Source organism: Psammomys obesus, unplaced genomic scaffold, assembly GCF_907164565.1.
Source record: "Psammomys obesus unplaced genomic scaffold, mPsaObe1.curated_primary_1811, whole genome shotgun sequence".
NCBI lineage: Eukaryota > Metazoa > Chordata > Mammalia > Rodentia > Muridae > Psammomys > Psammomys obesus.
The window spans coordinates 3,489,203-3,503,794 of record NW_026590062.1 but is presented as its reverse complement, the minus strand read 5'-3'; the positions used below and the strand labels follow the sequence as shown (position 1 = coordinate 3,503,794).

General features: G+C 51.3%; 1 protein-coding gene across 5 annotated transcripts in view; it reads right to left on the bottom strand.

Annotated features, from left to right (window-relative positions):
- Positions 1-14,592, bottom strand: part of Dao (D-amino acid oxidase) — a 29,089-nt gene that overhangs the window by 2,651 nt on the left and 11,846 nt on the right. For all 5 annotated transcript variants that reach the window (XM_055606147.1, XM_055606146.1, XM_055606148.1 and 2 more), the window contains 8 exons: positions 12,090-12,289; positions 8,310-8,424; positions 6,993-7,069; positions 5,696-5,761; positions 3,567-3,621; positions 1,976-2,080; positions 1,092-1,174; positions 188-305 (listed from right to left, as the gene is read on the bottom strand). In XM_055606147.1, coding sequence (XP_055462122.1) covers positions 188-305; positions 1,092-1,174; positions 1,976-2,080; positions 3,567-3,621; positions 5,696-5,761; positions 6,993-7,069; positions 8,310-8,424; positions 12,090-12,280 — 810 coding nt within the window. In that variant the 5' untranslated portion in view covers positions 12,281-12,289. The remainder of the gene's footprint in view (positions 1-187; positions 306-1,091; positions 1,175-1,975; positions 2,081-3,566; positions 3,622-5,695; positions 5,762-6,992; positions 7,070-8,309; positions 8,425-12,089; positions 12,290-14,592) is intronic.

The window sequence follows — 14,592 nt, the reverse complement described above, 5'->3', positions numbered from 1 at the left end:
TGAGGGGCACTCTGGGGGGTGGGGGAGTTAGGTCTCATTGGTCCACAGTGAGGCCTTCGGGAGCAGCATCACGTGCTGTACACCTCGGTCTCTCTCTCGGGTTATTTTGCCCACTTGCCCCCAAAGGGGTGTCTTCCCATCGGGACCAAGTTGCCCTGGTGGAGGGCACCGGCACCCCCGCCCTCACCTTCAGGGTGGGCTCCAGTTTACAGCACGCCTTCCAAATGGTGTTGTGGTCCTGGACACTGTTCAACTCACTCCAGTTCCCCAGCTGAAACACACCTCCAAGAGTAACTGTCTTGGACCTGGAGAAAAAGAAAGAGCACTAAGAAAAGCGAAGCCTGGCAGGGAGAGGCGTCTCTCCCCTCTCCTTCTCTCTCACTGTGGTCTCCACTGAGTCACCCCCTCTTGTCAGCATTGCCACCCCTGCTAAACACACCCCATGTGGTCTCCATCAACCCACTGTGCCACCCATCCCCGGCATCACCATCGCCAACAGTGCCACCACCTATCAACATCTCGCTACAACCAGCAACGTCACCGACCCCGACCCTGTCACCGTTTCTACCACCAAAGCAACCTCACCGAGACATTGCCATGTCCACCATGCCAACAACCATGAGCAGCCACCAAGGCAGGGAGCGCACTGATGAGCCAACCATCATTGGCTCTGAAACCATCATTGCCTCCGCCATGCCGGAAACATGCTTCATCTTCACCAAGAGCAAATGTCATCAATACCACCTTTCCCCGCCACGAACCATGCTGCTGTCATTCAACACCGACAGCCTTGCCATCCCTCAACACTGCGACACAGATACCTCCACCAACATTGTCAGCTCTATAACCCAGTCGTTCTTTCCAGCCCCTGCCCGTGTATCCAGGACCTCTGTTCTGGCCTCACCACCACTGCCCCCAGAAGGAATGTTCAAAGACAGATAAAACCAATCGAGGCTGAATCCCACCAACCCAGGGATTCCATTGCCGAAGCCTATTTATAAAATCCTGGAAGAAAAATGCCAGGCAGGTGGCCGGAGCGTCAAGATGCCATGAAGGCGCCCCTCCTATGACTGCAGGTCAGTCGGTTTTACCCGGGGATGATGTATGGGGAGTTGTAGATGCCGTGGCCTGGGTCATGTGTGATGATAAAGTGCTTCATCCATGGGGCATCCACCTGTTGATTCAAGACAGACAGATTGGCAGACAGACAGACAGACAGACAGACACACAGACACATCTTGTCAGGCAGCGAGGCCAGTGTTTCCCCTTAACTCGCTCCTTCAGTGGTCAGCCCTCTCACGACCCCTCTGAGGCAGGACTGCAGCGGGTACAGCTCCCTGCCATAGTCCCCATCCTCGAAACACGTCCACGGGAAAACCTTAGCTCACAGGAGCAAGCGCACTCTCATCAGCCCACAAGAAGAACACACACCCATGCACACATACAGATGCGCTTGAGCACATTCATATATGCCTGGGGCCACGCCCATCAGCATGCCCACAAATAGACAAGCATGTGCACATATGTCCCCACCCGCCCGAGAGGCGTGGGAAGTGGTGATATCCACATGCCGGCTTGCTTGGGTTCTAACCCCAGTCCCACTATTTTCTGTTGTGCATTCGTGCAGGTGTCACTTGACACCTCGGCGCCTCGGTTAAGATGGTTGTGTGATGTATGACAGGACCATCTCCAAGGGCTATGGTAAGGACTAAATGATCAACCCAAGCCCCTAGGCCCACATCTGGCTCGCTGTTCTCTTTGTAACTCTGGCCTGTGCTATGGCTCCTGCATGAGCTTTGCTCTCAGGAAGAGATTCCGAAACAGAAGAGTCAGTGTTCGGGCGAGCAGGTTGGTCCTTGTTTCTTCAGTAAGTCACTTCCCTGAAGCCTGGGGTTATTCCACCCGCTGGACCGCCCACCAGCTTTGGGGTGGCGGGAGCAGGCAAAGCAAGCTTTCAAGGACCACTGCGCCTCACCTGGATGATCTGGCCCCGGCCGGGCTGCAGGGAGGGATCTGCTTGCAGAGCGCCGGCCCACACCCCGGTGCAGTTGATGATCACATCCGCGCCTCCTCTTGCCACCTGGCAGCAAGAACAAGTCAAGGGACAGGAAAGAGTGAGGACTGTGCTGTGCCCTGTCCCTTCCTCCTTCCTCCAGCCTCTTACACCTCGGCCGTCTGCTCTCTGGGGAACTGGGCTGAGGTGTGCTGGTGTGCATCCAATGACCCTGGTTCTAAATCTCTCCCCACCACCTTCTACTCAGTTTCTGACCACAGAAATGTGCTTTTAGCTCCTCGAGTCTCAGCTGCTCTCACTTGACAATAATTTTCTAGCAAAGCCAATAATGGTCACAGGCTACTTTGGGAATGCTGTGAATGAAGAGCCATTGCTGTGGAGGGAGAATTTTACTGAAGCCTTAAAGAAACCGGGTGGCAGCACACGCCTCTAACCCCAGCACTCAGGAGGCAGAGGCAGGCAGATCTCTGTGAGTCCAAGGCCAGCCTGGTCTGCAGAGCAAGTTCCAGGACAGCCAGGGCTACACAGAGAACCCCTGTCTTGAGAAACCAAAAACAAACAACAACAAAAAGAAACCTAAAAGTTCACATTAAGCCAAAGTGGCTGTACCCTCCCTCAGACCCCATTAGCCTATCCTCTTGCCTCCTCTCTGCCAGGGCACTTGTTTTGATTCTTCCTGTGCCCAGAATACTTGTCAACTCAGACACAGCAAACAAGAACCCCCACCCCCACACTTCCAGCCCATCCCAGGCTACTCCCCCGAAGCCATCGTGGACACGTAAATTGCTAAGTGTCTACTGTCCTAGAGCCCCAGAGAATGAGAGCTGTGTCAGTCACAGACCCCAAGTGTCCATCAGGGCCAGATGGGACCCCAAACAGCTCAAAGCCAGCAGCTGGACATGCTAAGCGTTCCCCGTGCCAAGCAGTATTCCGCACGCTGGGACTAAATGAAACCACAGAGCTGAGCTGCCAGGACTTGTGGCCCCGAGCTCATCACTGTTCATGGTCCCAGCTGGGTGTCACCCCAGATGTCATGGGAAGCATGGAAAGGTCTGAACTGGGGAGTGGAGTAGGGGACTCGGGATAAAGTGTCTTGGCTCTAAAACATGTCTGGGGTCAGTTATAACCAGTTCCTTCTGGCCACTGCGATTATTCCATTGCCCCCCCTTTTCATATCCATTTTGTTGTTGTTGTTGTTTTGAGACAAGGTTTCTCTGTGTGTAATCCTGGCTGTCCTGGAACTCGATTTGTAGACCAGGCTGACCTAGAACTCACAGAGATCCATCTGCCTCTATCTTTCAAGTCCTGGGATCAAAGGCATGTGCCCCCCTGCCTAGCTCCATCTTAGCACCAATATCAAGGCTGACACCTCCCTCGGAATATCCAAGTATACATCCAGTACCTCCTGGTACTGAGACAAGGCATAGAGCCTGGGGCATTCCTAGAGGGACCCCAAGAGAGTCTAAGACGGGGATCTCCCACCTAGCAACAGGAGACATCTTCCTTCCTTCCTCCCTTCCCTACCTCCCCACCCCACGCCGCTGCCACTCACCTCTTCGAAAGACTCCACCTTCCGATGGATGAGCTTGACTCCCCTCTCCGTTAACCTGGAATGAGGAGACACCATCAAAACAGGCCTGACGTCCCTTCTTGGCTGCATCCCTCCCGGGGAGCAGCAAGGGGACATTTCTGTGGCTGTTAGCCCCACGTGGTGGCCCTGTGTAGTTGTTCAGTCCAGCCTGGACCACCGGTCTGAAAAGCCTCCCTTTGAAAACAAGGTCCTCTCGGATGGCCACTGCCATCAGTGAGCCCATGGAGAAGGGTCTTCCTGAAGGCCGTGGAGCGAGCTGTCTGCTGAGGGCCTGGGACGCAGATGCAGGCCTCTTTGTCTCTGACCTTCTGCCGCCACCATGTTGCTTTAGGGGACGGACTTCAGGGGAGTGGGGGAAAGAGGCAGAGAAGGACCAGTGCCATATGCACCTTTGCCAGAGTGTGACACCGGGGTACGCTCATCCCTCCCCTCGAATGTCCCACACAGAGAAGGGTTCTGTGTGGGTGTGGCTCAGTGGTGTCTGCCCAGAGTATGTAAGGCCCTGGATTGATCCTGGCACTGAAAACCTATCAAAAGAACGAGAAACCCGTGGAGGGAGTCCTAACTATGTGATTTCTTCAGAATGGGACACCTGGGGAGAGGCTGGTCAGGGGTCACATGGCCCCGGGGCAAGAGTAGGAATGTCAGCCCAATGGTTTGTCCTGCTGCAGTTTCCTCAGATTTGTAACAATCCCTCCCGGGACACACAAGGTAAACAAACTTCACGTGTCTGGGAAGATGAAACACAAGATTCAGGAGGCTGGTCCCCAGGGTTACACAAACAGTGACGAGCAAACAATGACCGGCCAAGCAATGGCCAGCTGTGCAGCCCAGGGGAGATTTTGTTGTGCAGCTGCCCGGAGAGGAGCAGAGCTCCGGGGGGTCGGTCGCAGCTCTCACCTGCGCTGGGCTGGGCTTTCTGATGCTGCAGCTGCCATTGCATCAGCCCTGCTCCTGAAAATGACCCCTGACCCATACTCCTGTTACTAACTCAATACGCTCATCACACAGTCACGGGTTCACTGAGGTGGGCTCTGCTGTAATGTGGGTTCCCCGTGTGGGCTAAGTAGTCATGCATGTATTATGTCTCCCCAGGAAAGGCCTCACACGACACTAACCCAGACTTACTGACATACAAAATCCTGGACTTATTAGACAGGAGACATACTTGGGAAGCACGGATAGTGGATCTATCTCTGTGAGTTCCAGGCCAGCCTGGTCGACATTGTGAATTCTAGGCCAGCCAGGGCTACACAGTGAGACCCTGTCTCAAAAAGACAAAGACAAAAAAAAAAAAAAAATTCTGGACCCTCATCCCAGGGGTTCTGACCCAGTAGGTGCAGAGTAGGATTCTGAAAGCCATATTTTTAAAAGTTTTAAAAATTTTTAAAAGTTTCCATTCCAAGATTCCAAGATCACAAAAGTTTCCATTCAGCTCAGAGTTTTTCAAAATCTTAATAAAATATAGGAAATATGTAAAATCTCCTTTAATGAGTGTATGTGATCCCTCAAGCTAACGTTTGCTAACACCGAACACTACAAGATCCATGTTAAAACATCAGTAATAACACAGGGACATCCATTCTTACCTCTATCACTTAATATTGTTCTTGTGATACTAGCAAGAGCAGTTAGAGAAGAAAAATTAAAAGGAGAGATTATTGCTATTTTTTTTTTTTTTTTTTTGGAGGGTGGTTTTGAGGCAGGGTTTCTCTGTGTAACAGTCCTGACTGTCCTGGAATCACTTATATAGACCAGGCTGGCCTCAAACTCACAGAGATCTGCCTGTCTCTGCCTCCCGAGTGCTGGGACCACAGGCGTGCGCCACCACCCCCGGGTGGGAGAGACAATTTATGCAAGCTATGTAAACATATTTAGGAAAACGTTGAAATCCACTTAAAACTGCTAAATGAGCATAAAGGCTTCAGTGAAGTTGCTAAGAGGAAGTCTGCCCAGGAAGCTTGATGCTCTGGGATGCAGAACCCATCGCTTCAGCCCACGGTGGTGGTGGCCAAGACCAGGGACGGCTCCCACGCAGCCCCACAGCTTAGCCCTGGCCGTCTCCTTCTCACAGGAAGCTGAGGTCTTACCTCTCTGTCAGCCACGGGAGATAGCGCTTCCCCTCTAGAAGGAGGCTTGTGTTGAACCAGCCGTAGCTAGAGGCAGAGCAAGCGCAAGGTCAGAATCTGCTGTTTGAAGGTTGGCCTGGCGTTACTCTGAGTCCCCAGTGGCTAGAGGCTGAGCCACCAGGTGGCATCTGTGGGGTGACAGTGGGGGTTCAGCTTAATGCAAGGACGAATTTCCTGTCACATCAGGGCATCGTGGGATATGCAGACAGAGATTGGACCTATGTTTTTGAGAATGGGGTCAGGTGAGGGGAGAGGCCCAGAGGGCAAGGAGTATGAGCTTGGTCATGTGGCTGTGTGGCCTTGGGAAGTCATTTAGCCCCTCTGAAGTTCCGTTTCCTCATATGGCGGGGAGGGGTTTAACAAAGTGAGTGTTACAGTTTAAGTGCTGAACATCCCTCAAAGGCCATTTTCACAGGCTTGGTCTCTGAGGGGACAGTACTGAGGTGATGGGATTAGAAGGTGAGTCCTAAGGAAAGATCCTTAAGCCACAGGTGCTTCCTTCAAAGGCCATTGTGGGACCCCATCATCCCTTCTCTTTGCTTCCTGAGTGGCAATACAAGCAATGGTGACAAGCACCCTCATGAGCTAAAATAACCCTTTCTTCAAAGGTAGCTTGTGTCTAGTATGCAAAGCTGACTGACATCTCAGGCCAAAGCCCAGGGTACCTGGAGCCTTAGAAAGGGGCTCGATATCAGAAGGACGGGGTACCAGGGCCTCTCACACTGAGGTGGGATGGCAAATTGCTGCTTCCATTCTTGGCAGCCTTCTAGACGGTTCTGTCTGATTTATCACACCCCAGTGTCTACGCCCATGACAGGGGTTATGTTTCAGACCCCGGGGCTCAGGACAGGTCATATCAGAGCGGACCTGGTTTCCAGATTTTCCCAGCATCCCTCAGTACCTACCTGTTACAGGGTATGGTGACACACCCTGCCCCCTATCCTGAACTCTCCAGCGCAGGGGTCCAGGCTGACCTTCTCTATATAATCCTACCATTTTGGTTACCCCGACCTTTTAGTACCTTTGGTCAACTGGCTGCCGCACCTGGCCCCCATCTCTCCCTTCTCTCTGCCCCTCCTCCTCTCCCTCTTCTCTTTCCCTCCCCACATGGACCAGCTCATCCTGGCCACGTCCACTCCGGACTCTCCCGGATGTCTCTGAGTCTGATATTCTTTCCTTTTCATCTACAACAAATTTTTCCTTCACCATACCCAGGGGCAGTCACGCCCTTTCCTCTTTATTTCAACAGCAGTCTTACCTATAATCAGGGAATATGTCCATCTCTCTGGGGGTGAGCTTTCGAAATCCCAGAACTGTGTTTTTCCAGAAAGGGTCCTGAGGAGGAAGCAGAGATGGACACCCAGGGACAGGGGGGAATTGATCACCAGCTCACAGAATGCTGGCTGGCTGGCAGACACTGCCTGCCACATTTACTTATCTGGCTCTGTTGTTTGATCTCCACAACCAGCTATTGGGGCAGGTGCTGTTCATATCCTTACAGACAGGCCAAATGCCTGAAGAGGGATCAAGTAATTTGTCTGAATCACACAGCTAAGATCTAAACTCACACAATTAGGCTCAAGTCTATTCCTTTCACTCCCCTTAACATAAGACTAATACTAAGCTGGGTGGTCATGGCACGTGCCTTTGATCCCAGCACTCAGGAGGCAGAGGCAGGCAGATCTCTGTGAGTTCGAGACCAGCCTGGTCTACAGAGCAAGTCCAGGACAGCCAAGGCTACACAGAGAAACCCTGTCTCAAAAAACCAAAAGAAAGAGAGAAAGGGAGAGAGAGAAAGAGAGAGATAGAAAAAGAGGCAGAGAGAGAAGAACTAAGGCCATGAGTACGGTAGAGTCTCAGTGGACCTGAGGCTGGGGTGTAGCTCAGTGGCAAGACACTTGCACAGCAAGAGAAAAGGCCTGATCCTCGACTCCAGCAAAATAGATAGATAGATGGATAGACAGACAGATACATACATACATACATACACACATAGATGGATTCATAGATACATAGATAGATACACAGATAAATACATAGACAGACAGATAAAACTAGTTTAGACCCATGAGTCTGTGACCTTTGAGTACTCCTCCAGTTCAGGCCTCAACTCTGTCTCTTCCCTGTTAGGTCTAAATCCCCACCCCCACCCCCAGCAAATGGCAGTGCTGGTGACGTTGTCCTAAACAGAAGGCCTTAGGCAGGGCAACTGGAAGGATCGTTACAGGGTAAGCAAGCCTAAAGGTAGGCTTCTTTCACCATAAAAGCAGAGCAGGAACCACCCTTAGCCCCCCAGGGACCTCCCTTACCCTTCCTTCAAGGGTCAACTCCCTCAAGGGCAAGGACAAGATCCTGGTCAATCCAGACAGTCTGTATCAGCCAGATCCCTACCCTGCTGACATAAAGTTAGCTTTCTCCTCTCCCCTTCTCTCTGTCTCCCAGCTCCTGGCCAAGAGATAGCCTTGGCAGTGTGGTCCCCGATAAGCCTGTCTGTCTTCCTACGAAGTGGTCTATTTCTGCAGTCTCTCCGCACCATCACTTATATGCCCCTCGTGGTGGAGGACTCTTGGCTCACCGGAACTTCATCTCGGAAGAGATTGTAGCCTGAGATCAGAGCCAAGCCCATTTTCTCAGCATTTGGAGAGTGGAGGTGGCTCAGCAGGTAGTCGAATGTTTGCTGGTTCCAGTCCCTGCAGCATGAGGGGTAGCGAGCGTGAGTCTCTTCACCGACGACTATAAATCCTGAGTTTAGGTCAAGGCATTAAAGTCTTCTTAGCTTCCTAACCTTGTAAGACTTTTAGGCTCTTATGTAAATATACTAATCTCCCCCACACATACCCAGTAAAACTTTTTGGTTTACAAAGAGCCAACTGTTCTTGTCTAAGAAGTTGAGGATCTGGAGCTGAGACCCCTCTCACCCTCCTCCTTTCTTTCCTGAGCACCAACTCTTTTTAGACTGTCTAACTGAATCCCAGCACTTGGGAGGCAGAGGCAGGTGAATCTCTGTGAGTCTAAGGCCAGCCTGGTCTACAGAGGGAGTTCTGTTGGACCCCAGTCAGTGGGAAAAAAGACAACCCACTATCTGAGTTACGATAGCAATCAAATGCTCTTCCTGTGTCTCTGTGTGTTTTCTCTGTGAGCACATCAAAATGAAGTCTGCCTTGTCCAGATGCTTCACTTGGAATACTGGCCTCTTTCTGCGGGGAGTCTCAAGCTAGGCCTTATGGAGGCCCATAGGGATGGCGTGAGGTGTCAGCAGCTCCTGGCTCCTCTAACAATTGTGATCCAGCGTTGATCCACTGGGGACTCCTAGCACACCAGTGAAGTCTCAAAATGGATCAGAGGCTAGGGCAGTGATTGCTTCCCCTTCTTTACCGAAGTCTCCTGAGGTGACCTTGCCCCTCCCCCATTTCCTTATGGTTGCACCAACCTGATTGATTGTTACTGTGCTTGAGGCTAGTATGGGACAGTGTGATTGGCCTTTCAATTGTTTAAAGGCTGTTACACTGGACAACAGGGTTAGCTCAACACCTTGAGTCTGGCCTCCGCAGTCTGATTCCCGGGATTGTGCGTGGGCACCTTCGCCACTTACCCCAGTTCGCCCTTCTTCCCCCGGTTCCTGATCCCCACGTCTTTCTTTGTGACCTCAAACTTACTTCAAACCAAAACGGTACTAGGGTCTTGGTCACTAAACACCCTGGAAAGAATTGTGCAGAATTCAGCTTGTGGAGTGCTCCAGTGAAGCTGACAGGGATGTGTGCAGAACCCAGATACACACCATGCTCACTCCTAAAGCCCTCCAAGCAGTTCTCCCGAACCTGGCTTTCCAGATGGAAAAGCTGTGCACCCCTGAGGTGTGTACCTGGGGCCTGGGCTTACACTGTGAGGTCCTTGACCCGGCGTTGAGAATTGAGCAGCCTGTCCCTGAGCATCCGTTCACGGTAAGCACCAGGGGAAGACACTGGATTTCTTGCTCTCTCTCTCTCTCTCTCTCTCTCTCTCTCTCTCTCTCCCCCAGGCACACTGCTCACAGCCTCCATTCCAGCTAGGTAGGCCATCTAAGGCATGCTGACAGAAGCTGACTGGTCCTTAGTTTTTTCTCTGTAGTTACTGGACCTCAAGCAGCTAGCATCAAGGCCACGTGTAGGGGCAGACCCCTTTAAAATCCTAGAAGGAGGCAGAGACAAACAGATCTCTGTGAGTTCAAGGCCAGGCAAACAGATCTCTGTGAGTTCAAGGTTCCAGGGCTACGTGGTGAGGCAACCTTGGAGGAAAAATTGGAGACAACCTTTTAAGTGGCCTTGGGAGCTGTGTTCAAGATGGGAGACATGAGATGGAAGCAACAAAGCTTTCTTTCTTTCTTTTTGTTTTTGTTTTCGAGACAGGGTTTCTCTGTGCAGCCCTGGCTGTCCTGGAACTCACTCTGTTGACCAGGCTGGCCTGGAACTCACAGAGATCTGCCTGCCTCTGCCTTCGTGAGTGCTGGGATACAAGTACACACCACCAAACCCAGCTACTTCAGGGTTTCTTAACAGGAGTGAGCATTATGGTTTGCATGATGTCATTCACACATCATGACCTTCAGTACCTTTTTCAGTCATCTTCATAAATCCTCCAACTTTGAGGCCCTGTGGACTCAACAAGTACAGCCTGAGATTACTGATGTGAGTTACTACTTCTGGCTTTATACGTAGGTTCTGGGGATCTGGACCCCCACGGTCAGACCTGAGTGGCAAAGGCTTTACCTTCTAAGCCATTACCCCAGCCGCTAGTTTCTCCAATTTCAGAGACTAGCTTGTGGGGAAGCCTGTGAGAGCTAAAGTTACATTTTAACTGTGCTTAAGAGGTCTTTAAAACAAAAATGCCTCTAACCTATAAGCCCTCGCTTACCTAAAGACAGGTAACTTTCTAGAATTCCGGGGCTATTGTTCATGTAAAATAACAAGCTGTGTGTTTTCACTTCTGTAAACAAAGTTGGTTGTAGAGGAATTTTAATTCAGAACATGGCTGCTCTAGCAAGAGATCACATCTAAAGACCCAGGTCTGTGTGATCAGGCTGGAATACAGACATGCCTTTAATCTCAGGAGATAGAGGCAAGCAGATCTCTAAGTTCAAAGCCAACCTGGTCTAGAGCAAGTTTCAGGTAAAGGAAAACTTAGGTCCAGGCATGATGGTACATGCCTTTACTCCCAGCACTCAGGAGACAGAGGTGTGACGATCTCTAGTCAGTTCTACTCAGTTCTGTTCAGTCAGTGAGTGGAAAGGCAGTGCAGTGGAGTTGAGTTCTTGGTAGTTGAGTTTGTGGAATTCAGAGGTAGATATATGAAGAGAGTTTTAGAGAGAGAGGGGGGGGTTTGAAAAGAGAACAAGCTAGACACAGGTGAAGAAAGAATGAGCCAGAGAATGAGAAGGAGCCAGAAGATTAGAATATTGCCAAAGTTAGTATGAGGCCAAAGAGAGCAGTTCAGTCAGAAGGTGAGAGAAGCCAGTTAGAATCAGTCAACTTGGAGAGGAATTTAAGCCAAAACAGCTAAGTTGAACCAGCCAGCCAAGAGTTTAGAAAGAACTAGAAAGGGTGAACTTATTCAGCAGTAAGGCTCAGAGGCTGAAAGCATTCTAGATGAGAAGCTTCTAGGACTAGGCCTAGGTTAGCAGACAGAGGCACTAAGCCTTGGAGATGACAATTCCATCAGGCAAATAAATGTTACTTTTACAGTTGGTTGTCCCAACTGTACAGGATATGAGTGATCACAGGTAGGCAGGAGGCACGTGAGCAGAAGTATGTCAGGATGTGTATGGGAACACCAGCTATGGACCTGGCCACTATCCATCGTCCTGTCAACTATTAATAAAGCTTGCTTCAGATTTCCTCAACAATTCTGGTAGTGGTCTTATTCTTGCCCAAGATGGCTTTCCTAGGATCTGGGACCACAGTTGTATCTGCTGCCCAGCTTGTTATTTTCTTTATTATTTTACTTTTCTTTCCTTATGCATTTACTTAAAAGAGAGAGAGAGAGTCTCTCTATGTAGTCTTGGCTAGCCCAGAACTTGCTATGTAGACCAGGCTAGTCTCCAACTTGCAGTGACTCTCCCTGCCTCTGCTCCTTGAGTGATGGGATTACAAAGTGTATGCACCTAGATGTTCGTTTTTTAATCTGAATCTTGTTATGTGGCCCTAGATGACCTCAGTCTCAGAACCCACTCCCCTCTACCCGTAAGCACGGGGACACATGGTGCGTCCGGTCAGAGCTCCCACAAGGGACTCGTCCTTGGTGGTCAGGACTGCAGTGAGGGGCTCCCTCTGTGGACTCAGCTCCGTGGGCCCCCAGACCACTCCCTGGAACCCTCACTCACGCCTCCTGTGGGTCGATGGGGTCGGAGAGATAAGGCTGCCAGAAGCCCGCAGCCACATCGCTCGTGGTGAGTGGGGTGAAGCGGTCTGCGTAGATCTTCACGTGCAGCGGCAGGGTTGGATGGAAACGCTCGTGAATGCAGAGGGCCGTGGACAGGCCAATGACTCCGGCTCCAATCACCACCACACGCATCACACCAGCCTGCAAGAGGAGAAAGGGGAGGAGGGAAGTGGGAGTTTCTGGTTTCTTTGAAGACCCAGTCGAGTCATGTGATGTTCTGCTAGAAGCTGTCTTGTGAGAGGGCGTGGGATGTTTCCCTGGAGGCTGGCTTGTGAGAGGGTACATGGTGTACTGCTGTGAGCTCTCTCGTGGGAGAGGCATGACTTTGGTCAGCTGAGAACATCCGTGGGTGAGCTCTGAGGAGAGGATACAGACAGAAGTCCACGAACAGTGAGACATCACTTTTTGGGTGGACCTCGCTGCACTGATCTTTGAGAAACATTCCAGGGAACTTCTCAGGGCAATCTGACTGAGTCTTGCAGCTTTCGCAGACTTGTCCTGATCTTCCGGGTCATGCTGAACAGCATTGCTGTTTGGTGTTGGCCTTTCGGCTGGATTGCTGGTACCCGGACACTGAAGAGTAGACTCATCCCAAAGAACTACTTCTAAAAAGAGTCTACGACCCTGTTTACCTAATAACCTTCTCTCTCCCCTACGCCTGGTCAGCGGGTAGAAGGGAGGTAGAAGCGTTTAAGAACCCTAAATAAAGTAGATTTGGTTAAAATAAAAATCTAAGCCTACAATCAAGGGTCACCATCATCCCCACTGCCACCCTGGGCCCCTCACAGCATGGAAGAGGTGGTCGCCCAGTTGTTTAAAGGTTTATTTCGTTTTCACGTATGTACACACACGTGCACCTGAGTGCAAGGTGCCAGTGCAGGGCAAGAAGAGGACATCAGATCTCCTGGGGCTGGGGTTACAGATGGCTGTGAGCCCCCCACCCCCCAGGACTTGAACTTGGGTCATCTGGAAGAGCAGTACATGCTGTTAACTGCCAAGCCATCCCTCCCTCCTCACTGTCCCTCCTCATGTACCAATGTAAGTAGAAGCATTGGTATGCAGGAGCAAATCACTTGCCTAAGGTCACTCAGCTCCACCACCAAGGTTGGTCCCAGCCGCTGGTATTCGTGGCCGTCTGGAGGCCAGGAGTGCTGGCTTCAAGTAGTCACGCTCAGCCCTGCCAGCTGTCGACCCTGGGCAAGCTGTTCCTTGAGTCGCAGCTTAGGAGGACACACTTCAGGGACGGACAAGGGTGGCCACAATGTCAAAACAGCTCCAGTGCAGAGGGGAGCCGACCTCCAGGAAACACCTAGTGAGCTCCTGCCCCAGAACCAAAGCCTCACACATCCTCACGCCTCAGGCTCCAGTGTCCCTTTGAGGTCAGGGCTGCTGTTTTGAGTCCCATTTTATGGATAAGGAAACTGAGACTGAGAGTGGTGAAGTGCCTCTCACATACCAGCAAAGGTTGGAATTTAACTCTAATCCAAGCCAATTCAGCACGTTTACTGTGCCCCTACTATGTGCCAGGCTGCCAGCTAGCTGATGCAGCTTTGAGCGTGTCCGACACAGGGTTTGCTCTCAGAACTTGCTCCTCTGGCAGAGGACTAGACCTGGCCTTGGAGTATGGGGCTGGCTGCACCTTCGGATGTTTAGGCCTTGCTGCTTTTGACCTTGCTCTGTTCAGCCAGCTCCTGAGAGGCAGAACAAGGAAACTGTGTGTCCGGAAGGACCAAACTCAATTTCGCCTTCTCTGCACTCTGCTTGCCTCCCACAGACCCCAGCTCCTGGCAACATGGGCCTGAGGCCCTGGACAGCGGATCATTCTCAATATGGCCTAGTTTTGCAAAGAGGGGATGGCTGCAGGCCACAAAGGCTGGACTCTGCTGGAGTTTCAGATGCCAAATTGGGGACTGAGTCCACAAACAGAAGGTGGCAGCTTGAAGCCTGTGCTTCAGGGCTGAGGGTTTAGGGAATGGACCCTCCCACTGCCCTTCTCCACTCCCACCTCTGAGACAAGACCACTTCATTAGTAAAACAGGGGGAGCTCCAGTCTCATCAACTGTCTTGAGGATTCAATGCCAAGCTCTGTGGTGGTTCCTGTTATGGTGCCTGGTAGAACTTCAGTGCACAGTACCCAGTACCTAGTACATAGTACACAGCACACAGTATAAGTACTCAGTACACAGTACTTAGTACTCAGTACACAAAGTGCACAGCACATAGTGTTAGAAGCTCATTGTGTGCTGGATTAGCAGGTCAGACATGCTCAGCCTGGCTTTGACACACACTGACGGGGTGACCCTGGCCAAGTCACTGGACCTGACTGGATAAGAGAGGGTAGCTCCCAGCTGGCCCAGGGTTCTGGTGCTCCTGGGATGAGCAGTTTCAGTGTTTGAGCGAGGAGACTCCAGGAAAGGCAGGGGAGCTGCTCCGTGTGAATTGAG